Below are 25,800 nucleotides of genomic sequence, written 5' to 3'. Positions count from 1 at the left end.
TAGTTCAACGTTTTTCTATTATTTTTATTGTTTTGTTTATGTCAAACATAAATAGGATCGAAAATCAAAACATAAATAGGATCGAAAATCAATGACTTATCTACAATGCTTTCTTTTCTACAATGCTTTATGACTGACAATTTTAGTTCACAAAAATTGTAAATTCACCCACCCCACTACAACTGACTCCAGCGGGACACGCAATGCATTCAGATTCCCCAACAGGTTGGTAACTTCCGTCAGGACAACTGAATGGCAATTCCCTGTGTAAAACAAATTGATAACACTGTTACTTCTGAAGGGTTTACTCCCACTATACATGGATCTGTTTATAAGTTTAATAAGGAACATAACGGCCCACATAACGCAAAAAGGACATGCTATATTTTCGGACGTTTCGGCAAATATGCCATCATCAGAATATAAGACTTTATCCGGTTTACATTCAAAACCGAAAAAAAGTTCAGAGATTAATTCCATGGCGTTTAAACCCTGACAGGCGAGTGGAAAGGTGTAAAACAGAAATGCCTATACAAAAACAAAGTGTAAACTTACGTGGAGTCTTGGCAAATTTTTCCGCTCGGGCATTCAGAACACGTGGTTTGTCCAGTTAATCCGTTCGTAGTTGAACCAAACGCACACTTTAACGGAGCTGCCGCGGGGTTCACGCAGATAAAACCTGTGAATGTTAACATGGAGATTCTTAATTGTTCAGCAAATATAGCCCACATCTTTAAAAACAGCTGGTTGTTAAGATGTTGTGTACGAAATATCGGCAAATTTAAGGCAAAGGGCCTCATCCTAGCACGTTATAAGCGCAAATAATAATAAAATGTCCGCTAAAGGTTCCAAGCGGGCCTTAAATTGATCCCCGAACCCGAAAGTGCAAGCCCAAAACAAGACCCACATTCGATTATTTTTAACAAAAATCCGAATCAAATCCGAACGTTAGTAAAAATGCGACAAAACTAACGCCAAATGCAAAGTCAAGCAAGAATCAAGCTTGTTTAATTGCAACTTAACGCCAAAACGGACACGAGAAGCCCGGCCCGAGTTACAAATCCTTTTTTGAAATTGAAACACATGCGCAGACATTATTTTAGTCCAATGTTAAGGTAGGAATCCTTCATAGTAGTTTCGTTAACAAGTTTACCACAAATTTTAGAAGTAGTAGATATCAGAAGAAAGAAAAACCATGCTTGCGGAGAAATGTGGTAAATTGGATGCAATTTAACTTACGATTCTTGAACAGTATACTATTCTGAATTGCCTAACCCTAGCTATGTGCATAGCGTAGATATAACAACAAAAAATACCAATGTCTACATACCGACTGGACATTCGTAACATGTGCCGTTGCCAGCATAACTGTATTCCCCAGTCACACAAGCTAGTGGGTCGATAGTTTGGTCTTGACATTGAGATCCCGCTGGACAGGCAAGACAGGTTGGTTCGCCCTTCATAAACAGATAAGTATTATTACTGGGGGCATTATTGCATAAAAGTTATAGGTTTTTAATCAGTTGCCATTGAGTTGTATGCAGAAAACAAAATCACCTGAAACCATTGTAAATAAAAAGTGGTTAAAATTATGAAAAAAGTTTTTAACTGGGGTAAATTAAATCCAGGGGCGTAAATATAAAAAGTATTTCAAATCTTACAATATTTGTTAAACTCTAACACAATAACTTTACACAACTCAAGCATTTAAAAGAGTTACAACTTACAACTAGCAAAAATACAAGTTCTTGAAAAAACAACTAGTATTTTGTTTATAATCATACCAGTTAAATGACAAATTTAAACAGAGTTATAACTATCATCCAATAGATAAACATAACAAAATCCTACCTGCAATGAATATTGTCCTTCATCGCAATTAACCGGTGAAAGGGAAGGGTCAAGACAGGACTGACCTCCAGGACAATCATCACATATAGTTGCATTTCCAGTTGAAAATGTACCTGGTGTGCATGGAACAAAAGCTGATGTTGTAGGGCAGTAGAATCCACCAGGACAACCCATGCAATGGAACTGAAATATATGAGAAACATTTTTTTTTCTGAATTCAAAAAACGAAATGGCATGGCAAAAAACACCACAAAAGTGAACTACATATAAACAAATCCTTGAAAAACTTGTAAATGTAAATCAAACACAACAAATGAAATAAATAACAATAGATTAATACAAATGTAAAATTGTGCACACATGCAAAAAAATCTTAACATTTTTGAATATTAAAAGTTGTTTATGGAAAAAGGCCATTTAGTTTCCCCCTCCGCCCCTCAAAAAAATAAAATGAATTCCCTTAGCATTGAAAATATTAAATTGACAAACGAAAATATATTTCATAAAAAAATCTTTTCTAAAACTTTAGGACATAGTCTTGGGCAGACACTAAAATGAATGTAAAATGAGATAAAAGTCTAACTTACATCTCCAGTAAAGCTATATTCCCCTCCTGAACATGGCTGTGGTGCAGCAGTAACATTCATACAAGATGATCCAGCAGGACAGGTTTGACAGAATGATGCACCTGTTGCCCCATTAGTATGAGTTCCTAAATCAAAATGCTGAGATTACAATTCGGTTCATTATACTAAAAACGGTGTATAGATAAATTAGTTACAAATCACAACAAATAATGTAAATAGTAAGTGTAACGCCACAGACATTACTGTTTAATGACTACAACTACGTTTTGACAATTACTTTTGTCATTATCAGGTCGTCAGAATAGAAGGCATGCAACTAGGTGCCGCACACTGATTTTAATTCTGATGACCTGATGAGACAAAAGTAATTGTCGAAACGTAGTCATGTTTTATACACAAACACTGGCTCTGATTTTTTTGCTCAGATTATTTCAAAACCATGCATAGTGTACCTTTATTAGTTTAGTTTTAACATATATATTACGATAAAAATGAAATAATATTCATAGCAATTAGTACGAAGTCTTTAGCTTTACAATCAATTTACAACAACAACCTAAAAATATCAAGTTTAAAGAGCTCTTCTGGCAAATGTGATTATAATCATTAATCTCTGGTACAATAATCACATTTGCCAGAAGAGCTCTTTAAACTTGATACTATGCCTGGCAGCAATAGCTTATATAAACCTAAAAATATATAATCCCCTCAAAAATTAACAATAATAGTAAAAATAATTTTCAACAAACTGCCTTTGAGAAGATTTGGGGGTTTTATGCATAAAAAAACAAACCTTCACTGCAGCTTGTGCACATATCTTCACCAACATTTGAAAAAGTTCCAGCAGGACACTCTACAGGTGAACCAGATGAACACTCAGATCCTGCAGGACAGGGAGTGCAAACTGATGCCTTTGCAGCGCTGTATGTTCCACTTTGGCATGGCTAAATTGACAAACAGATTGATTTATGTTAAAATGGAATTGGTTAAAACTAGGTTATTCATAAAATATGCCAAACTGTTTAAGTTTTGTCTTAAACCAAAAAAAACATTGTACTATACAAAAAATGTACCCAATTATACTGAGTTTAGTTGTATGAAAAAATATAATTTTTGTGCAATATGCAAAACAAGTAGATTTTCAATTTTACATAAAAAGAGAGCAAAAAATTAAATTTCAACAATATAATAACGTACCAAGCAAGTGACTTGCCCTAAAACACTGTATTGTCCAGCAACACAATCTTCAGGGGGACTAGCTGGATTCAAACACTGTTGACCTGTTACAAGAAAATATATACATTGAAAATAATTTATGCCCGCTCCAAGACTGATGTATTTTTTGGATTCGGTATGAGCTGTAGTTTTATTCAAACAAAAACAAAATGGTTAACCACTTTTGTGGTTTTAACACAACCATTTTACAATAATTTTGTCATTTTTCAAATAATTTAAAAACAAATTACAAATTTAAGAAGATTGTAGCCAAATGTAAAAAATGCACACGATAAAATTTGTATTAGTATATTTCCTTTTACCTTGTGGGCAAGGTCTACACGATGACTGGCCAGTTGTATCTTGATATGTGCTGTTAACACATGGTGCAGGTGGGGCACTGTAGCCAATGCAGTAAAATCCAGCAGGACAGTCCATACATGATGAATCAGTCGAATTGTAGAAGGTCCCAGCCTGATGCAACAAATACAATAACAGGAAAAGATATTAAACAAAATCTACATTTTACAGTAATGTATAAATTCTTAAAAGACAAAATGAGTAACATAATACACCATGTGAAATTTAGGAGTCATAATTTTTATGTATGAAATCCTTTTATCAATTTTCAAAGCATTATTGTTTGGCAAAGAAGCAATAAATCTGTTTTTCTTTAATGAAGCTTCATTGCCAACTATAGTTAAAAACAAAATATATGGTTTCTTGAAATAGTCTGTTTTAGTGCCGAATGTCGTAAGAAAGTGAAATTGGTTTAATATGCCTTCATAAAAATCTTTTAAACTGAAAATAATATAACTGTTTACGGCCTGCACAAAACACAACTTTCCAATTTTTACTTAACTCTTATTTTTTTCCTTGCATTTTCTGCATCATATTTCTAATGTAAAGGCTTTTAAGTTTTACAAAATATATGATTTAATGAAATAGGGAATAAAACTTACAGCACATGGGACAGTGGTTCCTGTGCTTGCATCATAATATGTTCCAACTTCTGTTCCAGAACACACCACAGAACCAGGGTGACTGAAAACGTTCAGCAAAATGATAAAAATAAATAAAAGCCCACAGCGCATGTTCAAACTGTGTAGTTTGCTCATTCTTGGAATTCAGACTTTTTACATTGTTGCAAATGATTAAGTATAATTTACTTAAATCTGTGAATACAAAATACTTAAACTGCCAGTTTGAAAAATATTTTTTTTACTACACAATGTTGAAACTTAAAATTTATGATTAAATAGAATATGTGACATGAATAAAACAACTTACCAAAAAAATTTTAGAAGATGTTTAAAAAAACGTCAATGTAAATTTTTATGTAAAGTGAAGAAAAGTGCCTTGTTTTGTAACTCAAATGGAAAAATTTTGTGAACATTTAAATGGGTTTTGTAGTGTATGTTACCAAGTTAGCCATCACAATCACGCACAAACAAGTAGTAATTTAACCATGTCAAACATAGAGTTGCCAATGCAAAGACAAAACAAAGCATGTGGTTTTGATGGATTACAAAGTAGCTTTATTTGCCCCACGGAGGGACAAGCCCCCACAAGTCATTGTGGTCCGGCTTGCTGTGGCGACAGTAGACAGGTTTTCTGTGTGTTATGGACACTGCTATTGAAACAGCGGAGAGTGCTAAGTAAGAGAACAAAACTTTTGGGCCTCTGAGCCAACAGAAATGACTCCTCTCTACGAAAAATCGACAAACATTGTTTGCACAATTTATGACTGTTTTCTCACCATGCCGATCCACTGACGTCAAACACTAGGGACTCACTTACGATTTGGGTTTATCACCTCAAAGTCAAAAGCATTAAATTAAAGTCATGCTTCAAATCTGAAATGATGCATAACACAAAAATTGCCATTTTTTACATAAAACTACTAAAAAAAGGTTTTATATTAAAGCTTATTATGTACGGCATCAATAACCATGATTGAGATTTTGTCACATCAAAGGAAAAAGGGACGAATTAAAAAGCTAATTGTGCATTTTTTTAAAAACTGTATGCCACAAATCAAAACCAAAAATTCATAAAATCAATAAAAACAGTCTTTTTATTTGAATTTAACTTTTGATTAAGCATCTCTTTGACATTATTACCCTTTATAAGTAAGATAGTTACAAACATTGAAAATGTCAATCTTTTACAAATCTATGATATATTGCTTTAGTATGTTTTTCAACAATTTGACTAGTGTCACACTACGATTTGTCAAACATGCCACAAAAATGGAGCACAAAAACCTTACAATTACACCAAATGCGAAAGTTATTGATAGTTTTTATTACAGACAATCAACTATCCTTCTTTTAGTACACCCCAATAGTATCAAAGTAAGGAAGCAACAAGTGTTCTAATTTACAATCTAAAGCAATTTATGAAACTGAAACTGGTTTAAAATGCCTTCATAAATAATCTGGTAAACTCAAAAACATATGATCACTTTGGCCTTGAACAAAACACACCTTTCAAAATTATTACCGACTCTGATTTTTTGTTACATTTTCTGCATGATATTCCTAAGGTGAAGGCATTCGTATCATAACACTACGGAGCATCTAATGACCGTTATCAGGCACTCAAGCCAGAATCAAATGAGATTTCTCAAGTTAAACATTAATCCAGTCCGCAAACATACTTTCACTGTCTTCCGACAACCCAGTCAACAAAATCTATTTGTCTACACGAAATTGGGGCCCAGTGAAGGCCAGAAATGAAATTGCGCCAAGACAAGGAATGAACAATGGACTAATAATATGCTTGGGGTTTTGAAAGGTGTTAGTCTGTGCAAGGGACCAGAAATTTATTCTTTTGTTGTCATGTTGTGTCATATGTTACTGTCTGAGTGGTAACAGGTTATGTTGGTGGTTGACTTTTGTTTGTCAGTTGTAAAGCATGCCAAAAACTTTAGACAAAGAAATTGGGCAAATTAAACAGAAAATAGGGCCATCTATTGCTTACAAACAGATTAGTTTTGATTTAGTCAAAACAAATAGTTATTTCAGCTACATGTGTGGTATATAAAGCTTTAATTTCAGTTGGCTAAAACATTTTGGCTTTTATAATAACAAAAAGAGGATTCAGTAAAAAATATCTTATGAGATAAAGTTAGGGTTGTAACGTTATTATACCTGAAAAGCCCAGTATCACAGGGTACTGGATCAGAAGCAGGATCTTGACATGTACGATCTGCAGGACAGACAGTGCAAACTGTACTTCCATTTGCTGTAGTGTATTCACCCCTTGCACACGCTGCACAATATAAGAAAGTAAAGCAAATGATATTATCAGCAGAAATGAATTTTTATTAGATCAAAACTTTTGTCAAGTTTGGTTTAGCAACAAACTATTGGCCATAAAAATATAATATAATGGGTATTTAAAGTTACAATTAAATATTGTTGTCTTGATTTTGTTAAAAAGCTCTAAGAAAGTGTTGGGGCTTATATAAACACTATTAATTACATATTTGGGGTTTACATCAAAATTGCTAAAAAACGTTTTGGTGCATGTAGTATTTCAACCTTGAAAAATATTTATCAGCATTAAAAGTTCTTTTTAAAAAAGGGGTTGTCAATTAAAATTCAGTGCTCAGACCTGTGCAAATGCTTATTCCGATGCCACTGTAAGTACCAGGAGGACAAATTTCTGGTTCAACGTGAACCTGAAGGCAACTGAAACCACCGGGACATGGATAACACTGTGTTTCATTCGCGTTCATATTGTAAGTTCCATCTTCACACTCCTTGCACTGTGACAAACCTGAAAAATTTTAAATGGTAAACTGCAAACAAAATTAGACCCCGTGCTTTAATAGACAATTAACAAGAATATTTTGTAACAATAAACATATTTGCTAAATTTGAGCATACCCTAAAAGCATGCCACTAAAATACGATTGGTTTAGATGTGCCACAAACGTTTAAACGTTGTACTGGAACAGCAACAACATATGTTGCTGATCAATTGGTCTTACAAGCAATGACTAATAATAAAGTAGTTAAAAAAAAAGTAAAAAAAAATGTAACCATTTCATTGAGGAAAATTTAGGAAAAAACTTGCAAATCAACAGGAGAGGGGAACATGCCATAATATTTATTAGAAATTTTTACTAATATAAACTGTTTAATCAAATGGTTTGGTTAAGTGCACAAATGATATACATTGCCAAATAATTTAAGTGTGTTTGCTGACAACAACTTGAATGCCAAAGAGAACAAACACACTCTTCACAAAGTCACAACAGAACAGATCAGTCAGGATAATTCTATTGTTAAGTAATTTGATCAGGTGACAATAGCTTTTCGGGGAAATTGATTTGGGTATTGTGCTGTTACAATGGGGTGTTTTCCATGAGAGACCAATACAAATAAACAACAAACTGCTTTTTGCTATGTCCCAAGATAATGAAATTTCACCTAGTTTTTTGACATCACAAAAGTATTATGACACAACTTTGAATTAAATAAGGCCAAACAGTGGAATTGGCAAATAAACCTTGTTGCAACCGAAAACACATTTTTTTAAATGGCTCAAATTTACATGATTAGATACCTTATGTCCTTTAGACACTTATTTAATAAACTAAAAGCAATTCTTGTTTTGGGGAAAATAGTGTGGTGCCATTCTTAACAGGTAAATGGTTTTCACCAAGATTTTATCACAGCGTAATTAAAACATTTACAATCATCCTAATCATTGTCAGATTTATAATCATAAAAGTCTGAAGCCTATTTTACACATATATAGAAACAACAGCAAATTTGTGAGCATGGGCCAGTACAAAAAGTACAACCTAAAAAAGTTTAGAATATTATGAAAGGCATTCCCTTCATCATTTTCCCCCACACAGACTCATAACGCCTTAAAATCCCACAACAATGGTGTCTAAAAAATCAGATTTCAACGCCACTTGAACAAAACCAACAAAACCTACCCACAATATCACTGTATTTGCCTGGCCAGCATACAGTAGGTTCCACAGATGCGGCAGGACATTCATGCCCTACTGTACAATTTTGGCAAATCACAGATGCATTTTCGCTAGCATAGCTCCCTGCCTCACACAATGTGCATTCGATTAAGCCTTCCATGGATGCATATGACCCTGGGTTGCATGGAATTGGCATGTCTGGGTCAGGACACTTGTGGCCAGCAGGACATGGCTGTATTCGGAAATATAATAAAAGCGTACATTAGGTTCTGAAACAATTAAACTAAATTGAAAATCTTTTTAACCATGTCTATAAACTTATGTTTTATACAAAAAAAAATCTGAATAATTAGTTTAAAGGCCAATTTTCACATTTAAAGCCAGTTTTAATTATATCAGATCATCTTCTATAAAGCCATACCATTAAACAATTTTCATCCAAAAACCTTTTTTCCTGTTTAATGCTATGTATTTTTTTATGAATCAAGTTTACACAATATTACATAAACTCATGGCCACTTAAAATTATTTTTTGCTTACCAAGCACTGAGTGTTATCAGAATTAGCATATCGTCCGAGCACACACATGTCACAGTCAGCTTGTCCAGAGTTAGCAACTGTCCCAATCGAACATTTTATTGGCTCAGTTGATCCAGTATTGGGGCATTTATGACCTGCTGGGCACTGTGTGCAATTGTCCTGACCAGGTTCACTCTAAAAACAACAATATTTTAAGGAATTGTGCCATTAAACAACAGTCAAGGAAAAAACCAAGACCATAGAATTAATTTTGGCCAATTTTTAAAGTAAAATACGAAATTATTTCCATTTCTGTAAAAAAAACTGTAATAACATAACACAGTAATTTTTTAAACATTCATATGATAACTTAATATTTTAAACATTAAAAAAAACAAAGTGGTATTTTATTTCAAGAAACCTGATATGTTCCAAGTTGGCAATTAATACATGATGGTGATCCTGACAATGAATAAGTTCCAATTTCGCAAGCAACTGGCAAATCAGATGGGATTGGACATCTTGAACCTTATAAAAACAAATCGTAGGTAATACTGAATCATTTTTGCTTAGATACGCTTGGATTAGATAGGAATACAGCTTCATGGTTGGTTGTTTTTTAAGTAGTTTACAGCCAATGTTCAACATGATTAGGCATAACATAAAGCTACAACAATGTTTCACTAGAAAATACATTTTAGGGACTACATCTGTTTAATCAATGCATAACTACATTTTTAGTTGTTGTTTTTTCATTTTTTTACAATTTTAGTTTTTTAATTCAAATACAAATTTCAACAAAAATTACATATTTACATGATAAAAAAGGGCTTGACAACTATGTTCATTACTATTTTAGTATGTCATTGTTTGGTTAAAAATATTTTTGTTCAATTACCTGCTGGACATAGAATACAGGATGGCTGACTGCTCGAATTTTGGTAATATCCTTCTGCACACTGAGTGCAGTTTGATGAACCACGAATGCTGAAAGTTCCAGGGAGACAATCCAGGAATGTTTTACTTGCAAAGTCTGAAAACAGAATAAGAAATTAATTCAAAAAAACCTGGCAGTTATGTTTATTATTTTTTTTTTTAAGTCTGAGGATAGTGATCCTAAAAACAACAATGTTATCAAATTATAACAGGAAATTGAGTAAAGAAAATTAATTTTTCAACATAACATCAACATTCATAAGCATTACACATTTCTAACAAAGAGTGTCAAAAACTACCTTAAAAAACAATGCCAAAAAACATATTTATAAATACAATTGAGCAAAACAGACTTAAGAATAACATAAAAAGCAATTTTTATGGTAGTTCATCATATAGTATAGTAAACGATAGAATAATTAGAAGCAATGTGTTTACCAGGGCAGTAATGACCAGCAGGACATGCCAGACAGCTTTTCGAACCACTGGCAGAATATGAGCCTGGTGAGCATCTTTGACATTCTGTTCCATTGAAAAGATACCAGCCTGCCTCACACCCCTTCAAATACCAAAAAGTTTACATAACAAACTGTTCACCAGTCTGTAAAAAAAGTTAGTGGTTTATACAGTTTTATATTTAATTAACATCATAAAAAGTTTTTTTTTCCATTGGATAATTGTTTACAAGAGCAAAAATTGTACAGAAACTGATAAAAAACAGAATCAATACATAAAGTGGATTAATTCTTGTTTTATCATTTTGGTGCAGGTTTAGTAAGTAGCTTTCACAGACATATCCATTATCATTTTTTAAAGCATCCAATTTCTTTTCATTGTAACTAATTTGGAACAGCAAATTGTTACATATATATGTAATTTGTTTTTACAATTTCAACAGGATCTGATGAAGCGTTGGAGCAAAGATATCCTTCAGGACATGGAAGACAACTTGATTGACCAGGTTGGGGGTTGTAAGTCAATCCATCAATACAAGCAGTGCATGTTAATGCCCTTGCCAAGCTGAGGAAAAGTGGAGATTGGTAAAACTTTGTTTATTTATTTCGAAAGTTTTTTCATGTAAAACTTTTTATGGAAATGCTTTCGAGTAATCCTTTATAAAAGCCAACATACACACACCTTATAGTTCCTGCTGAACACTGTATGGGTTCGTTGCCTGCACAGTGGTGCCCAGCAGGACATTCCTAAAAGAAAAGAAAAACATTTAACAGTCACTGTAAAGTAGCATTTGTTAAGCATAACACATAATAACATCATCTTCTTAAGCATTATAAACTCATGCAAAAAACTATGAAGTTTATTATAAAATTTTAAGTGAAAGGGAATTGTGCATAAACTTACTATACAGCTGGACTGGGCTGTTCCATTTGCGTAGTAACCATCTGGACATGAAGTACAAGTCTCAGAGCCAGCTTGACTGTATGTCCCAGTAACACATGGTTCAGGTTCTAAAGCAGGGTTAGGACAGCTGTGTCCAGCAAGACAAATTGTACATGCAACGTTGATATCAGAGACAGAATAATATCCTGCTAGACAGGACACACATATTGTAGATCGCACTGTTGAGTACGTGCCATTACTACATGGTACTGGATTGCTTGCTGGATCAGAGCATTCATGTCCTGCTGGGCAATCTATACATGCTGAAGATGATGGTGTGTTTGCATACTGTCCAAGGTCGCAAGGAGTACAAGCACTTTCGCCTTGTCTTGAGTAGAATCCTGCTGTGCATGGATCTGGGTGTACCGACCCTTTACCAGCTCTGTAACAATTCAAAGTGCCTAATTGTTGGCTTAAACTTTGGTTTATAAACAACTGATTGCATTCCATTTAATCTGCAGATAACTTGAATGATGACATGTAAAAAATAGCACCATTTTGCAATGAATTGATTTAGGGGATGATATTTCGGGAAGTTTAAGAAATGTTAAGACAGCATAATCAGGGTTTTACATCTTGTTTACAGTTGAGGTGTTTCTTTAAATTTCTTGACTTTATTTTCCTACATCAAAAACATGGCACAAATCAAATAACAAATTTACTAACATTTGTGGGCATTGGTGTCCAGCAGGGCAAATTGTGCAAAATTCCAGGCCACTGTTGTTAGCAAAAGTCCCTCCAGTACATGGAAAGGTTTGGTTACTGTAGCTTGGACAGCTGGTGAAAACAATAACAAAACAGTTTCATTCAGTGAAATCTGATATCAAATTGCAGAACACTGTTAAGAGAGAAGGAAAAGAGAATAGAAGAGATACTTATGTCTGGGACAGGATAACAGTATGGGACCTTAGATTACATTTGGCACAGCAGTAAACATACCTAAAGCTTCTCATAATATTGTAGTTTAGGAAAAATATATAAAAATATTTAACTTAAAAGAACAATCATTTGTAGCAAAGCTGGCCCACATGTTATTAAAACAATTACAAGGAAATATAAGTTGTTGATTCTTTTCGGAAAGTTGTTATATACCAAAATACATGCCCATCTATACAGCCTACCACAGTATAGTACTTTCAACCAGATCCAAAGCACTTAAGGGGTTTTCGATTGCCACTTAAATTACAGACTATTGTTGTTAGGGTTTGGAAAGTCACTTACAAAGCAAACGTTCACTAGTTAAACGTACTTGTGCCCTGCTCACCATTCACTCAATACAACTTCACATAATTGTGTGTGAAAAAGTAATTTAAACAGGTTAAAATATGATTAAATCTAACAATAATCAAACCATTTTAGTACCTTTTCACATTATTACACACACAAAAAATTTTAATGTAAGCTTTGGGTGCAACTTTTTTAACATATGGTGCAAAAATGGTATGACATTTGGAAAGTTGGTAGTTGCTGTCAAACAAAAGAAAACTTACAAAAATCCTGGCTGACAATCGACACAAACACCCGATGACTCATTAATGTATTGTCCACCACCGCATACTGTACAGTCAAAATCACCAGATTCTAAAAAAGCAATAACAAACTATACAGAAAAGCTTCAAAACAATTTCAAGCAAAATTCCCCTGGGGTAAATGAAATGAAAAGCTAACAAATATACATTATATCATAAACAAGAAGAAAAGTGTCTCACTTTTAAACAACTTATTGTTGTTTGTTTAGGTATTCCAGTCTATTACATTGTACAACACATTCTTTAAGCCAAAAACCTTTAATAGCAGAGTAATTTGTCTCTTTACAGAAATACCAAGTACTTACGTGAAAACGTAACTGGCAGGAATAAAGTCAAGCCTGATAAAACTAAAAATCCACAAATTGTTTTCATCTTACTACTTTAGGTTTTAGATAGTCATGATTTATTCACAGTGAAAAAGTTTGAAAACACAAATTATCTAGACTGTAAAAAAACTTAAAACAAAATATATTTGGTCAAAATTTAAAGAGGGTAAATACATTGTCACAAGTTAAAAAAAAGCGGTGCATAAAATAAAAACAAAAATAAAGTTAAGTACGGCATTATATCCTAATGCAGACCTATTTCTTAATCACAGTTGTTTTAAAAACAAACGTAGTTACTAGTTTATCTAAAATATTTTATTTAAAAAAAACCTAACTACAATACAATACAATGTGTCGCTAATTACTAGGCATGTTCATAAAGTCACCATTATTTGCTTCGTTAGGTCGAATATAGATCACTTGTAAATAAAACACTTTCTGTATTAACTATAATAACTTCCTCATTAATGCCAAAAACTTCCGCCAATTCAAAAAGCAAATTGTTTTACAGGCACATCACACATGGCCCATTTCTTGAACAATCGGACCTCCAACTGTGGCCGCCGTTCAGCGATTTCAAACAATGGCGCCGTTCGACAATTTGCGCCGGGCAAAATATAACGCATTTGTAAGTAAGCGAGTCGATTATCACAACAGGTAATTTTCCCCGCACACCGGTAATATTATTGTTACAACACAGATGATCTATTCATTGCATGTATGTCATCACATATCCTACTATGATGTCATATTCAATGGTTAGTGAGTGGTTTGAGTTAGGGATTGAACTTACAAAGCCCGTGACCGGTTTATTTTGACAAGGCATGGAGGGAAAATAATTTCTAAACATGTCTTCGATTTCTGCCGACCAGCTCGGTGACGCACCGGCAACTACGTCATCGGGCATTAGCCAACGAAGGTAAAGTTTGTGACATCATGACAGTTTTGTGCACTCAGAAATATTAGTTGTTACTGTTTACTATATGGCTTTTTGCATATTTGTGGTTACACATTTTAAACGAGCGTTTTTCCCATTGCCTTGCAGGGTTTTAAGATCAGGCTAGTTTAGTTGGGTCCAACTCTAAATATTCATTACCATATTGAATATATGAAAATAATAAAATAATAAGAACAGTATCAGTATGAAAAACTAAACACGAAATAATGAAAAAGGTAGAAACGTGTTGTGGTGTGTACTGACTACTGATCAGGTGGTAGCGGGGTCAGGGAATCACACTCGTTTTTAAGATAAGGTCAAGAAACCCTGGTTTAGATTTATATTGTTTTATAGGGGTTTAATATTGTTAGAAAGTCCAGATTTGGTAAAAAGTAACGCCGTGCTACCACTTCAAAAAACTAATGAATTTCAACCATGGCCTGATAGACACTGTTGTGCAAAAGGTGGACAAATCTGTATCGTTTGGTTTTCAGTGCGTTTTCCGAAAGTTTCAGACGTTTTAGTCTCGCAGGACTCATAAAGATTCCACGGAAAAGTATTAACAGCATTAAGGTAAATGTTGCTGCATTGTTCCCTTCAAATCAATAAGTGTAGCTGCAGCGCGCGTTTAGTCATGTACCACCAACTGTCACATCCACTGTTTTTGCGCTCCATAACGTTTAAACGTTGTGCAGCTGTTTCCGGCTTGATGTTTTTTTTTACTGAATTTGTGTCGCTATGTGTTCTTTACCAAGCGAAATTTCCTCAACTAAACACTTTTGCCAACTTAACGTAGAAGATATAGCTTATACACCTGGTTTACAGTTTCAATTTAAAATGTCAATCCGAATTAACAGCTGCGCGTTTATAGATTACGTATTTGTGCAATAGAAGTTCAGGGTAATTTCTTGTGCGCTTTTGTTGCAGGAACGTTTATCTAAACTTCGTCAGGGATCCTCCCTGAAACGTACATCAATATCCGATACAGCTCTTTTGCGCCCCCAACGGAGTGTCGGCGCCAGAGTTGCACGATCAATTGCCAGCACAAAAAGGTGAGTCCAACTGCGAATTGGCCACAAAGAAACTTGGCCGAAAGGTTCGAACCCGTGAAGTAACCACAAAACACCAGTTCCGAAATGTGCGTTTGAGTTAAGTTTATTTCGCTTGGTGAAAGAAACCACAGCAACACACTTGACTTAAACAGTCACAAAGCCGGAAATAGATGCGCAACTTTAAAACGCTGTGGGCGCGAAATAGTGGAGGGGACAATTGGTGGATAATGGCTGAACATGCTGCAGCTACAACGTATTACAAGGCGAGCAAAACATTCATGAAGAGCACAAAAGTTTCAAATGTTTAAAAAAAATATGATGTGATACAGAATTTTATTTTGATACACTCTCCTGAACAAATGATATTGTGTGAAAACTTATACGTTTGGTTTTTCAGCGCAGTGGGTGTGGCAACAAGAACAATTCCATTCACAAAATGGTCGCGAAAGTTATACGGGAGCGAAAAGGCGGTAAGTCGAATAGTTTCTTGTTTTTTTAGTTTCATAGTATGTTCATCGAACACCAAAGGCAAAAGTAAAGCAAAAGGTTTTATTTAACACACCAAAGGCAAAAAAGATGTTTTATCTGACACACCAAAGGCAAAAATAAAAAATATGTTTATCTAACATCCAAAGGCAAAAGTAAGAAGTTTCATAGCAACGACGATTATCTAATTTTTTTCGTGGGCTCAGCAGACAAAAAAATTGTGAATCTAGGTCCAAAACGAACATCTGAAGATGTTAATGGCTGGAACATTTATCATTCATCCATTCAGCAACTTCAGGTTTGGATGGGATTTATGTTCAGCAATTCTGATCCTTGCTAATATTATTATCATTCCCATGGACCTCGCCTTTTCAGGGTAAGTCTTACATATGTATGCGCTTATGTATGGCCGCGCGATCCACTTCAAGAACCTTTAGATCAGTGGTCGGCAACCGTCGGTCCGCGGCCCGCTGCCGTCCCCGAGAAGTTCGTTTCCGGGCCGTATTTTTCAGGGAAAATACTTTAAAACATTTTGCCCGTGTATCCCTGGGATGATAAACTAATTTAGGCGTTTTTATTGCTAAATTTATGTAGTTTTTTGAAGGCCGGTCGGCGATAACATTTCAGTTTCGAAAACGGTCTACAGTGCGAAAAAGGTTACCGACCCCTGATTTAGATTATTGTTGCAAAATGCTCAGCGCAAACGGCTTTGTGATCACAAGGTTGTGGGTTTAAATCGCGCCCTGACCAACTGTATTTCCTTGAGCAAGAAACTTAAAGTGACATTGCTCCAACCCATTGGGAACTGATTGGCCAAACTAAATTGAAGTCACCAACCGCCTCAAAGACATAAATTCAAATGAAACATAATTCAGAGGACTTACAATAATGAGACTAAACCTAGATAATACCAGAGACTGACTTAAAAAACAGCAAGATCAAAAGACCAAAAAGTTTACAAGCATATGTTAAATGTTTCACAAAATCTATACCTAGTGAGTGCCCCCTCTTGCCCCTAGCAAGTGCCCCCTCTTGCCCCTACGTGGCTGCGCCCATGATCACAACATATAGTACCTCGTTGTTGGAAGTCCTTGCGCGTGTTCTATGCATTTAGAACTGACATGTCCAAACGCATACACAATAGCGATAAAAAAGCTTTTTGTTTTTGCAGAGACAAGCAAGATGAGGGAAGTATGGCGTTCAAGGTCATCTCGGACGTTTGGTTTTTAATCGACATCATTTTTAACTTTCGCACGGGGATCGCAACTCACGGAAGCGACAGCACAACTATTGAACTTGACTCCAAGAAGATTGCGAAAAAGTAACTAAAGAAAGTTCGGTGGATAGCTGTTTAAAAAAAAGTGGTAACCACCTGTTAATTGCTATGTACAGTTGTTCAAAGTGGTAAAGTATATCTATATGTACAGTAAATCACGGTAAATCCGGACCCGTTTGGACCCAAAAAGATAAAAATTAATTGCTATTTTACAATTTTGATTCTAGCATACAAGTGTAGCATAGTTCTAATGCAGTTTGGATACAAACCAGCATTATATCAACGTGACATTGTCCAACATTCTAAAACTGCTCCAGCTTTAAATGTTGGGCCTTTTTTGTTTTAAGATACATCTGCAGCTGGTTTATCGTTGATTTCATTGCTGCATTTCCACTAGATTTTGTCACTTCTCTCTTCTATCAGAGCAAATCGGCAATGGCTATCCGGACTCTGCGAAGCGTTAAGGTTTTCTCATTGGTCAGAGTTGCCAGGTTGCCAAGGTAACTGGATGCTATAAATGAATTAAAAGTAACTAGTATGGCTATGTGTTAATTTTTATTCGAACGAAAGAAGGAACTATTTTGGTAAATATTTTTGAAAAAAGGCATTAAAAAAATCATGTAAAGTAAATGTGTAAATGATATTTTTGGAAAAGTGTATTTATATCTGGCAGTGTTTATTCTCACATGAGCCCATAACGTTTTTTTTTAAGTACGACGTTGCATGTTTGGTTCTATTTGGTTCCATTTCATTTCACTCTAAGCAAACTTTTTGCAGACTTGTTCGAGGTCTTCATCACTGGGAGGAGATTTTCAACCTTCAGTATGACATGGCAGTATCACTTCTACGTCTCGCATACCTAATATTCATTATATTCATTGTATGCCACTGGAACGGCTGTCTGCAGGTATGAAGTCAATGTATGACTTAACCCTTTACTGGTCGAAAAATAGTTCTATCAGACATGGTGTAATAGTGATTATAGTTGAGTTGATTGGAGTTGGATTTGAATTTTTTGCTCCTGTTGAGAGATTTGAATGCCGGTTGTCGATCGGATTTCATTCGGGATTAACAGTTCTGAAAAAAATGTTAAAAAAGTTGTAAGGCAGAATTGGGGCCCGGCACCAGAATCCTGCGGAAATTAAAGCCCAAATAAATTTGCCAGGATGGGATTACGACTCACTTGGTGCCTACGCATAAGTTTACCCTCGAGTCAAACCTGCTTTATTTAATAGGTCGAACTCAAAAAAAAACCTTCACTTTGTTTTCCCCTTTATACAGTATTAAGGGCCGCATAGTAAATGACAGAACACAAATTAAAAAAACGTCGTTTCGTATTCACAAAAACTCTTTACAATCCCACAATAGTGATATCAGTATGGAATACTAAAGGATTCTAAACTTGTCTTTGCTTTGTTAACAGTACATGGTCCCGATGCTTTACGATTTCCCCAACGATACCTGGGTGGGAATTAGGGGGCTGGATCACCCCAATGTCTCGTGGTGGGAAGCGTACTCCTGGTCGCTCTTTAAAAGTACCAGTCAAATGTTGTGCATAGGTAAGCTTATCCGAGCAAAGCAAGACACCATTTGGATAAGTTTGGTTGCTAGCAATTATGATGGAAGTATTATACTACTAATTAATCGAAAAGTACACATAGGGTGTTTTCTGGTTTTTAACGATGGTTGGTTAAAAAAACACAATTATTATTAAAATTGCTTTCTATTTGAATAAGAAACTGACTGACGATGCTATAAAAGCGATATATATAGATGTTAAATCATTAAGGACGAATGATTTAATGATTTTCATGTAACTTACATGAATATACCTTGTGTGATTTTTTCTTACATCAGACTGTACAGTGTGTGCGAAAAAGTAAACCAACAAATAAATCAATAAAAGTAAAAAAACATATATGCAACTGTTACAATTTAAAATTGATTTTGCCTACTATCCTAATGATTGAAATTTGCAAGTTAAATTCATTGCGAATAAATACCTTTTAGTTGACATGTTTTTCCTTAAGGTTACAGTGAAATAATCCCATTGGGTCTCATTGATCTGTGGATGACGATGTTGAGTCAAATCACCGGTGCTATTCTGTTTGGAATTTTCATCAGTAATGCAATCAACCTTATGGAGGAAATGGACGCCACGAAGCACGCTTACAAGGCGAAAGTATCGGAGGTAATTAAGTGACATTAAGGCTTATTATCCTGCCAAAGCTGGGGCCTGTTTTAATGCAATCGTACGTGCCTAAACCTATTAACAAAATTACGGTCTAGAAATTTAATCTAAGTCAAATTATAGACGAATCCGGTTAATCGCAAAAACAAAGATTTTGTTTATGCAATTAACCGATTAATCGGAGGTTATTCGTAACAAATGACCAAGGTTGGGATTTACGATCACTATGTAGTTAGAAGAATTATGCAACTAACCGGATTCGTATTTTAACATGAAATTGTTTATCACTGGTCTTGATTAAGCAAAGTCCGCAACGTCTAAATTTTAATAAACTCCAAACTATTTCAAAAACACGAAAGAATATTTCATTTTTTTAACATGCGATTTTTGTATTTCTGCATTATAGATTCAAGAGTATTTGGCTTTTCGACGCATCCCAATTAAGATGAGACGTAGAATTCTCGATTACTTTGAAGTCAGATACGGGGTTAGCATTTACCGAAACTCAAAATATTTAAATTCATTTTATTAATATTTTTATGATTCAACATTTAAGCAAATTACACTTGTGATTTTTTATGAATAAGATCAAAGATACAAATTTACCGTAACGTCAAAATTAAAATTTGGCAAAAGAGCACGTGCGTATAGGGAATTAAGAAAGACCGAAACGTATCAGCATTTGTATACTGTTTTAGTACTCCAAAGTGCCTAGCTTTGCTTCGATTGCCACCCACTACCTTTCCAACGCTGAATTGGGGATACGGAAGTGCTTATAGCGCTACCAAAAGGTTAAGCCTGGTACAGAACACACGACTAATCTTGATTCAATACTTATCTGAACTCCACGTACAGGGCTAATTCGGATGATGTTTTTTGCATCAATTGTAAATTTACGGTCAATGATATTTTTCAAGGGCAAACTCTTTGACGAGAAACAGATTCTCGCGGAACTGAGCCCCGTCCTGCGTAATGACGTCATCATGTTTTGCACTTCTGATCTCATCCACTCGGTGACGCTGTTTGATGACGTCAGCGAAGATTTTGTCGCAGACTTAGGGGCAAAAATGGTGTTCACTGTTTATACCCCGGACGAGGTTTGATTTTCCACTGATATTTGTACGCAATGGTAATAATTAGCATCAACGCATTGTACTACTGCTAGTCAGGAAATCCATGTACCATATACTCCAGTTTAAATCAACCGTTCTTGTTAGAGAAATTTCTGGAATGCAAGAAACAGGTTCATTGTAAATCATTGTAAGACATACAACTCTAAAATGAATCATGAGCATGCTGAGTATATGATGCATTATTGTGGTGTGGTTTAAACCAATAACCCCTGCAGTCACTCTGATGGTGACCATATATCATATTGGCAGGAAAAAATTATGTAATACAAACAGAAAGGATTGCAGTCACATTTTTTTTATCTAATCGAGAAATAAGTAATAATTTCTTGGGATGCTTTTATGCCGGACGGCCTGTAATTAAACCTAGATAATGTTATATTTTGCCTACCCTTTGTTTCGTGATTTGCCTTACAGAGGTGCAAGTGGCCATACAACAATTGGGGTCCGAAGTCGAAAGTATAAGCCTGAAACCCGACAGAAACCGTATTTTTTACAAGCCAAGCCCGTGTTAGCTTCGAAAGTTGATGAAACCGCGGCAACAATAATGCTAAGTGTAAACTAAAACCCGAACCCCTGCCCGACTTGTAACGCTAGTGCCTTGTCCAGATACAAATATGAACAAACTGTATTTTGCAGACTGTTGTTAAGGAGGGTGATATTGCTTTTGCGATGTTTTTCGTTGTCCGTGGAGAGCTTAAGATCACGGCACAAGATGGAAGTTACATGAGACAAATAAGCGACGGAATGCACTTTGGAGAAACTTGCCTTCTCAACAGCGGATTAAGAAGAGCTGCTTCAGCTAAGGCTGTTACCAACGTCCATATGTACACGCTGACAAGGGTGGATTTTCATGAGGTAACCCAAGAAAAAAAAACTGTTTTTTTTAAGTCTAAAACTATGAAAAAGAACTTTTTTCGAATTTTTGTAACTTTGTCGTATGTCAGGTTTGGTTTCAATTTCGCTTTTACGACAAGCTTGATGCATGGTTCCTTTAACAATGGGTTATCAAAAATACAAAATCCCCATATGATAGTCATTTTCTTTTTTAATGCATCAGCTGCCTTATCAACAAGAAAACTTCACATAAGTTTTTACATAATGTAATCTAAGGGTTTTTTGTTCTAACATTAGGGAAAATTAAGATATTGGACTCATATAAGCAACTTACAATTTTACATTTCTTAATTTACATAGCTTTTTGGGGGCAAAATCTGGACAATACACCTTGTTGACAACTTTGTAATTGCTTATGATAAAAATTGTGCTTGTTTGATTGACAGGTTGCAAACATGCACACCGACGACAAAAAGCGAATTGAAACCAGATTCTCGAAACTTCGCGAAAGGACTTCGCAGTATGACTTCATAAAGCGATGTGTGTCGAACAATAAACAAGCTTAATCTTTGACCAGAAGAATTTTTCATGAAAATAAAAGATCTGCTTATTGCCTGGAATGGATTGCGCGGCGCTATCTCGGTATACAAGCGGCTTAAGAGTGCAAAATACAAGCGGCGGAGAAATTTGAAGCCACGACAGGAGCCTTTCCGGGACTCGCACTCCACCACACTTTCTGTTTGCGTAAATAGAACGGGAAATACATGCAGAGTTCCATAAAGCACTCTTAAGCCAAGGCAACACCACAAACTAAGCCCGTAGTAGGGGAGTTGGGTCTTTGATCAGGTACGATAAACAAACACTCATACAGACCAGTGATTCGGCACAACCAGGGTTGCCATCGACATGGACGCGAAAATAAGGACAACCGAAAAATTAAATTTACATGCGAAACGAAATAGCCGTTTTCGTCTAAATCGTTGCATTGATGCGAGCCATGACATATCACATGCCGTATATTTTGCCGGAAACAATCTGTTCCAGCAACTCCCTGTTTGTAAAAAAATACTTCGTGCATCTCATGACAGCTCAGATCATAGGTTTACTTTTACCTGTAGCAGGGAATTAACCGTCATTTCACCAAGTTTGTTCCTTGTAATTGTTAAAAATAAGACAAAACAAGGTCATTTCTTAGAAATAAGGACAATAGATTTTACTAAAACATTGCTCATCAAGAGAAGGGCAAATCTTAGAAATAAGGACGGTATGGCAACCCTGGTTATAACACCTTCAATAGGTCTGTCGTACTATGGTCTGCCTTTAAAGAAACATACACCAATTTTAAGGTACGTATCTTAGCAATAGCAACGAAAAAACCGTGGGGAAAATGGAGGACATCTGAGATGTTTGCAGCATAGACTCGTAACGTACCGTACAGTTCTAGGTTGGTGCCCACATATATTCGCAACGCAGAGTGTAGGCTACTGTCTGTGACATGCTTATAATCATTAACATAAAAACAAAGCAAAAATAGCAATTAACAAACAAATCGCAAATGCGCACAGTGCAACACATACAAATAAACGAAAATACCTAAATAAAGAACCTAAGCAACAAGGTTCTGCTGAACGATTTTTGACCAGTAATAGGGAGTGTAAACCATGTGCTGCAATGGCAGTCTATACCGAACGGGGTGTGGGGGAGTCAAGGATTCACTGAAGTAACAGCTGTGTAAGAAACAAAGCGTGCAGTGATGTGTTGTGAAGTGACAGCTTGACAAAGGTTTTAAATAAGGTTGAGGTTGAGTTATATTCTGGGATTGTTTCAACTTATTGTTATTTTTGGGGTCCTGTGGGTCAGCATGCTCGATTCGTGAAGTTTTTCGCGCCAAAATGGAGTCAATGGAGAAGTCTGATCGTTTTCTCTTCATGGGCATTTTTATCCGGACCTCCGAGGTATTCTCGCATTCGGAAACGGATTCTGTAGCTTTGCAAGAAGCTAGATCTTGTTCTGAAACCGAGTGATTTCGGGTTGTAGGATTTATAGTTTCGGTGCTAGGCATCTTGTTGTCCAAGTTTGCAACATTTATTTCGTAGTTCTCAAACAATGCGAAGGTATTTTCCGAGTCTTCAGCAAATGTCCAAAAGTTTCCTGACAACAATAAAAGGATTTTAGCATGTTGCTTCCGAAAAGAGAAATTATTCTTTATTTTAATGCTACTAAACTGAACGGTTTCGATACCTTTTCCTGGGGGATCATCACGGGACCTCGGAATCTTTACGAAACAGGAATTCAGGGAAAGGTTGTGACGAATCGAATTCTGCCATGCTTTCTGTTTGCGCCGGTAAAACGGGAACTTCTCCGAAATAAACCTAAAACACATACAGACGAGTTCCATAAAACACTCCAAGTCTAAAGTCTAAATCAGTGGTTCTTAACCTTTTTGGTGTGGTTTCCCACTAAAGTCAACCGCCAACTTCGAATTTCCCCCCTGTTTTTGAAATCGTGTTTTGTGCCCTACGTTAACAAAAAATATTCTTTGAAAGAAATAATTTTGTGAAGCGATTTGGTCTGGAACTCCAAAGGTATACTGCAATCTTATTTAGTTTAAATAGTGCTCCTGTAAGAGATTAACGTTTTTGGGATATTGAAGAGTCTTCTTTTGCTTGCAATAGTCATTTATTGCATCACAAACAACAAAGGAAAGGCAGTCGGGCCCGAGTGTGGTTACCTGACTTACATAATTTCCCTCTAAAAACATTTATTTCACACCGGTTAAGAACCACTGGTCTAAATCAAGGTAAAATCCCAAGACTGTAAGCACGTCCATTTGTTTTGGAAGCAAAGTCCGAATTAGGCCCGATAGTTAATAAAATTGCGACACGAGTGTAAAGTCGGTACAAATCAAACCCGTTTTACAATCTTTAGCTCAAGCATAGCCCGAAAAGCCTTTGCCCGAATATATAGTCAAGCCTGTAACCGGAAAAGCGTTGCCCGGATAGCAATTATGCAACAACCAGCAAGCGGCTGCGAAATTGTGCATAAACCTACGTGTAAATTCCATTTAAAGTTTGTCGTTTATTCTCACTGCTACGGATGGCCATCGCAATGAGCGCAATGTAGGAATACGGAGGTCGAACGTCCGTAACTTTAGACCACCTTTCCACAGCCTTCACCGCCGCTTGGTATTCGGCTTCAGTCACATCCGACGGTGAAGAAGAACTATTGGCCAAAAATGTATTTGCATCTGTGAAGATAAATGTCAGCTTAAACACATCATGTAAAAGTTTAATGCACCTATTTAAACAGTAATTTTATTTGTTTAAAATTCGAATGAAATATTTTAAACCACGGGTCTACAAAAAGGGATCGTTGACTGTAAAAAATGCTTTTTCAACTCTTGAGCTTTTTAGCTAACAACAGCTGCTAAGCTAAATTGGTGAAAGGAAATGTTTGATAACTTACATGGTATCTCGTGCAATTACATAGCTGAAGGTGTTAAAAGTCTCAAAGTAGGTTTATTTTCAACTGTTGTTTATTGTTTTAAAACGAAAGTTGTTTGTTTAATTGCGGGCACTCGGTCAAAAACAACTCTTTCCAAGGTCTACTAAATACGCTACTTTTCCTTCTAAATCTTTATGACTGCCTTTTTGCAGACGTTTATACTAAATGAGTTGTTGCTTGGAATATGAAAAGACTTACAATAATAGTGACTTACCAGTTTCAGACGATGCTTTGCAATCTTCATCCATTTTACCAATTTCTGTTCAAGTATACACGTATGAAAGTTGAAACATCTGTGAGCCGGCGTAAGCTTCTCATCTGTACCACTACAGTAGACCACCCAACGCGTATAACCCCGGGCGCTGTGATTCATGTTGACGCTTCGAGCCTCAGCGCCGAGATAACGCGCTTGATCAAATAGCGCATTTGTAAAATGACATAATAAACAGTAAAATGACAGACACACTGTGTGGGTGCGTGCAAAGTATGTGTAAAACACAAGTTGTCCAACCTATTGTTACGCAATAGATCATCATGGACGCCATTTTGTGTCCAAAATAATACAGCGGGCATAAGAAAAAACAGAAAAATTCTTTGCAAAAATCTTCTGGTTGTAAAATTCAGTCAATTTATGTGTTTTTTTCTTATACCCGCTGTATTATGTTGGACAGAAGAGGCTTTTGCACACGCTTAAACGACCTTTACCGCAACAAAAAATCTTTCGAAAATGCTTTAAAGTGAAAATTATCCACAAAAAAACTATCTCGCGTCAGCTATTGATTGACGATCTGATATATTTTTCACATATAATCCTACAAAATTTGAAACATTAAAAAATGCCGTGTTTGCTGTGGTGACTGTTAACAATATGTCACAAGCGACTTTAGATATGCTTTCAAATGGAAGTATAAAATTTGCGCTAAATTTGGATGCAACTTGATTACAATGCAGCGAAGGCGTTTGTTTTTCCCTGAGGCCAAAACCTGTCTTGGCAGTCCTGTCAAGATCACGATCAAGCGATAAGAGGTTTTCAGGTTTATCAAACTGGGTGGTCGAACTGTTCGTGTCA

The 25,800-nt window shown here is 35.7% G+C and overlaps 3 protein-coding genes across 3 annotated transcripts in view; 1 reads left to right on the top strand and 2 right to left on the bottom strand.

The window, feature by feature from the left end:
- Positions 1-13,523, bottom strand: part of LOC145215442 (uncharacterized) — a 102,797-nt gene extending 89,274 nt beyond the window's left edge. Inside the window, exons 1-22 of the mRNA XM_080084143.1 lie at positions 13,298-13,523; positions 12,954-13,044; positions 12,130-12,240; positions 11,425-11,845; positions 11,203-11,267; positions 10,953-11,085; positions 10,504-10,624; positions 10,028-10,162; positions 9,551-9,657; positions 9,151-9,324; positions 8,614-8,842; positions 7,275-7,439; positions 6,809-6,929; positions 4,616-4,697; positions 3,977-4,127; positions 3,636-3,718; positions 3,232-3,382; positions 2,439-2,563; positions 1,852-2,034; positions 1,331-1,457; positions 556-679; positions 173-263 (exon numbers count right to left, since the gene is read on the bottom strand). Coding sequence (XP_079940269.1) covers positions 173-263; positions 556-679; positions 1,331-1,457; positions 1,852-2,034; positions 2,439-2,563; positions 3,232-3,382; positions 3,636-3,718; positions 3,977-4,127; positions 4,616-4,697; positions 6,809-6,929; positions 7,275-7,439; positions 8,614-8,842; positions 9,151-9,324; positions 9,551-9,657; positions 10,028-10,162; positions 10,504-10,624; positions 10,953-11,085; positions 11,203-11,267; positions 11,425-11,845; positions 12,130-12,240; positions 12,954-13,044; positions 13,298-13,364 — 3,057 coding nt within the window. The 5' untranslated portion in view covers positions 13,365-13,523. The remainder of the gene's footprint in view (positions 1-172; positions 264-555; positions 680-1,330; positions 1,458-1,851; positions 2,035-2,438; positions 2,564-3,231; positions 3,383-3,635; positions 3,719-3,976; positions 4,128-4,615; positions 4,698-6,808; positions 6,930-7,274; positions 7,440-8,613; positions 8,843-9,150; positions 9,325-9,550; positions 9,658-10,027; positions 10,163-10,503; positions 10,625-10,952; positions 11,086-11,202; positions 11,268-11,424; positions 11,846-12,129; positions 12,241-12,953; positions 13,045-13,297) is intronic.
- LOC145215441 (potassium/sodium hyperpolarization-activated cyclic nucleotide-gated channel 2-like) lies at positions 13,484-21,958 on the top strand. Its single transcript, XM_080084142.1, has 15 exons — positions 13,484-13,946; positions 14,019-14,237; positions 14,750-14,828; positions 15,183-15,307; positions 15,705-15,777; positions 16,024-16,169; positions 16,965-17,114; positions 17,417-17,569; positions 17,847-17,976; positions 18,493-18,628; positions 19,100-19,260; positions 19,667-19,747; positions 20,178-20,357; positions 21,030-21,248; positions 21,674-21,958. Exons 2-15 carry the CDS (start codon positions 14,167-14,169, stop codon positions 21,791-21,793), a joined length of 1,824 nt encoding a protein of 607 aa, XP_079940268.1. The 5' UTR covers positions 13,484-13,946; positions 14,019-14,166; the 3' UTR covers positions 21,794-21,958.
- Positions 21,959-22,799: 841 nt separating this feature from the next.
- On the bottom strand, positions 22,800-25,065 carry LOC145214338 (uncharacterized). Its single transcript, XM_080082848.1, has 4 exons — positions 24,946-25,065; positions 24,279-24,474; positions 23,469-23,599; positions 22,800-23,378 (listed from the first exon to the last, which is right to left on the bottom strand). Exons 1-4 carry the CDS (start codon positions 24,977-24,979, stop codon positions 22,834-22,836), a joined length of 906 nt encoding a protein of 301 aa, XP_079938974.1. The 5' UTR covers positions 24,980-25,065; the 3' UTR covers positions 22,800-22,833.
- Between the last annotated feature and the right edge of the window lie 735 nt (positions 25,066-25,800).

The sequence above is a fragment of the Phallusia mammillata genome, chromosome 2 (genome assembly GCF_965637545.1).
Source record: "Phallusia mammillata chromosome 2, kaPhaMamm4.hap1.1, whole genome shotgun sequence".
In the NCBI taxonomy this organism is placed as follows: Eukaryota; Metazoa; Chordata; class Ascidiacea; order Phlebobranchia; family Ascidiidae; genus Phallusia; species Phallusia mammillata.
Note: the sequence above shows the minus strand (reverse complement) of the source record. Positions and strands in the feature narration are given on the sequence as shown.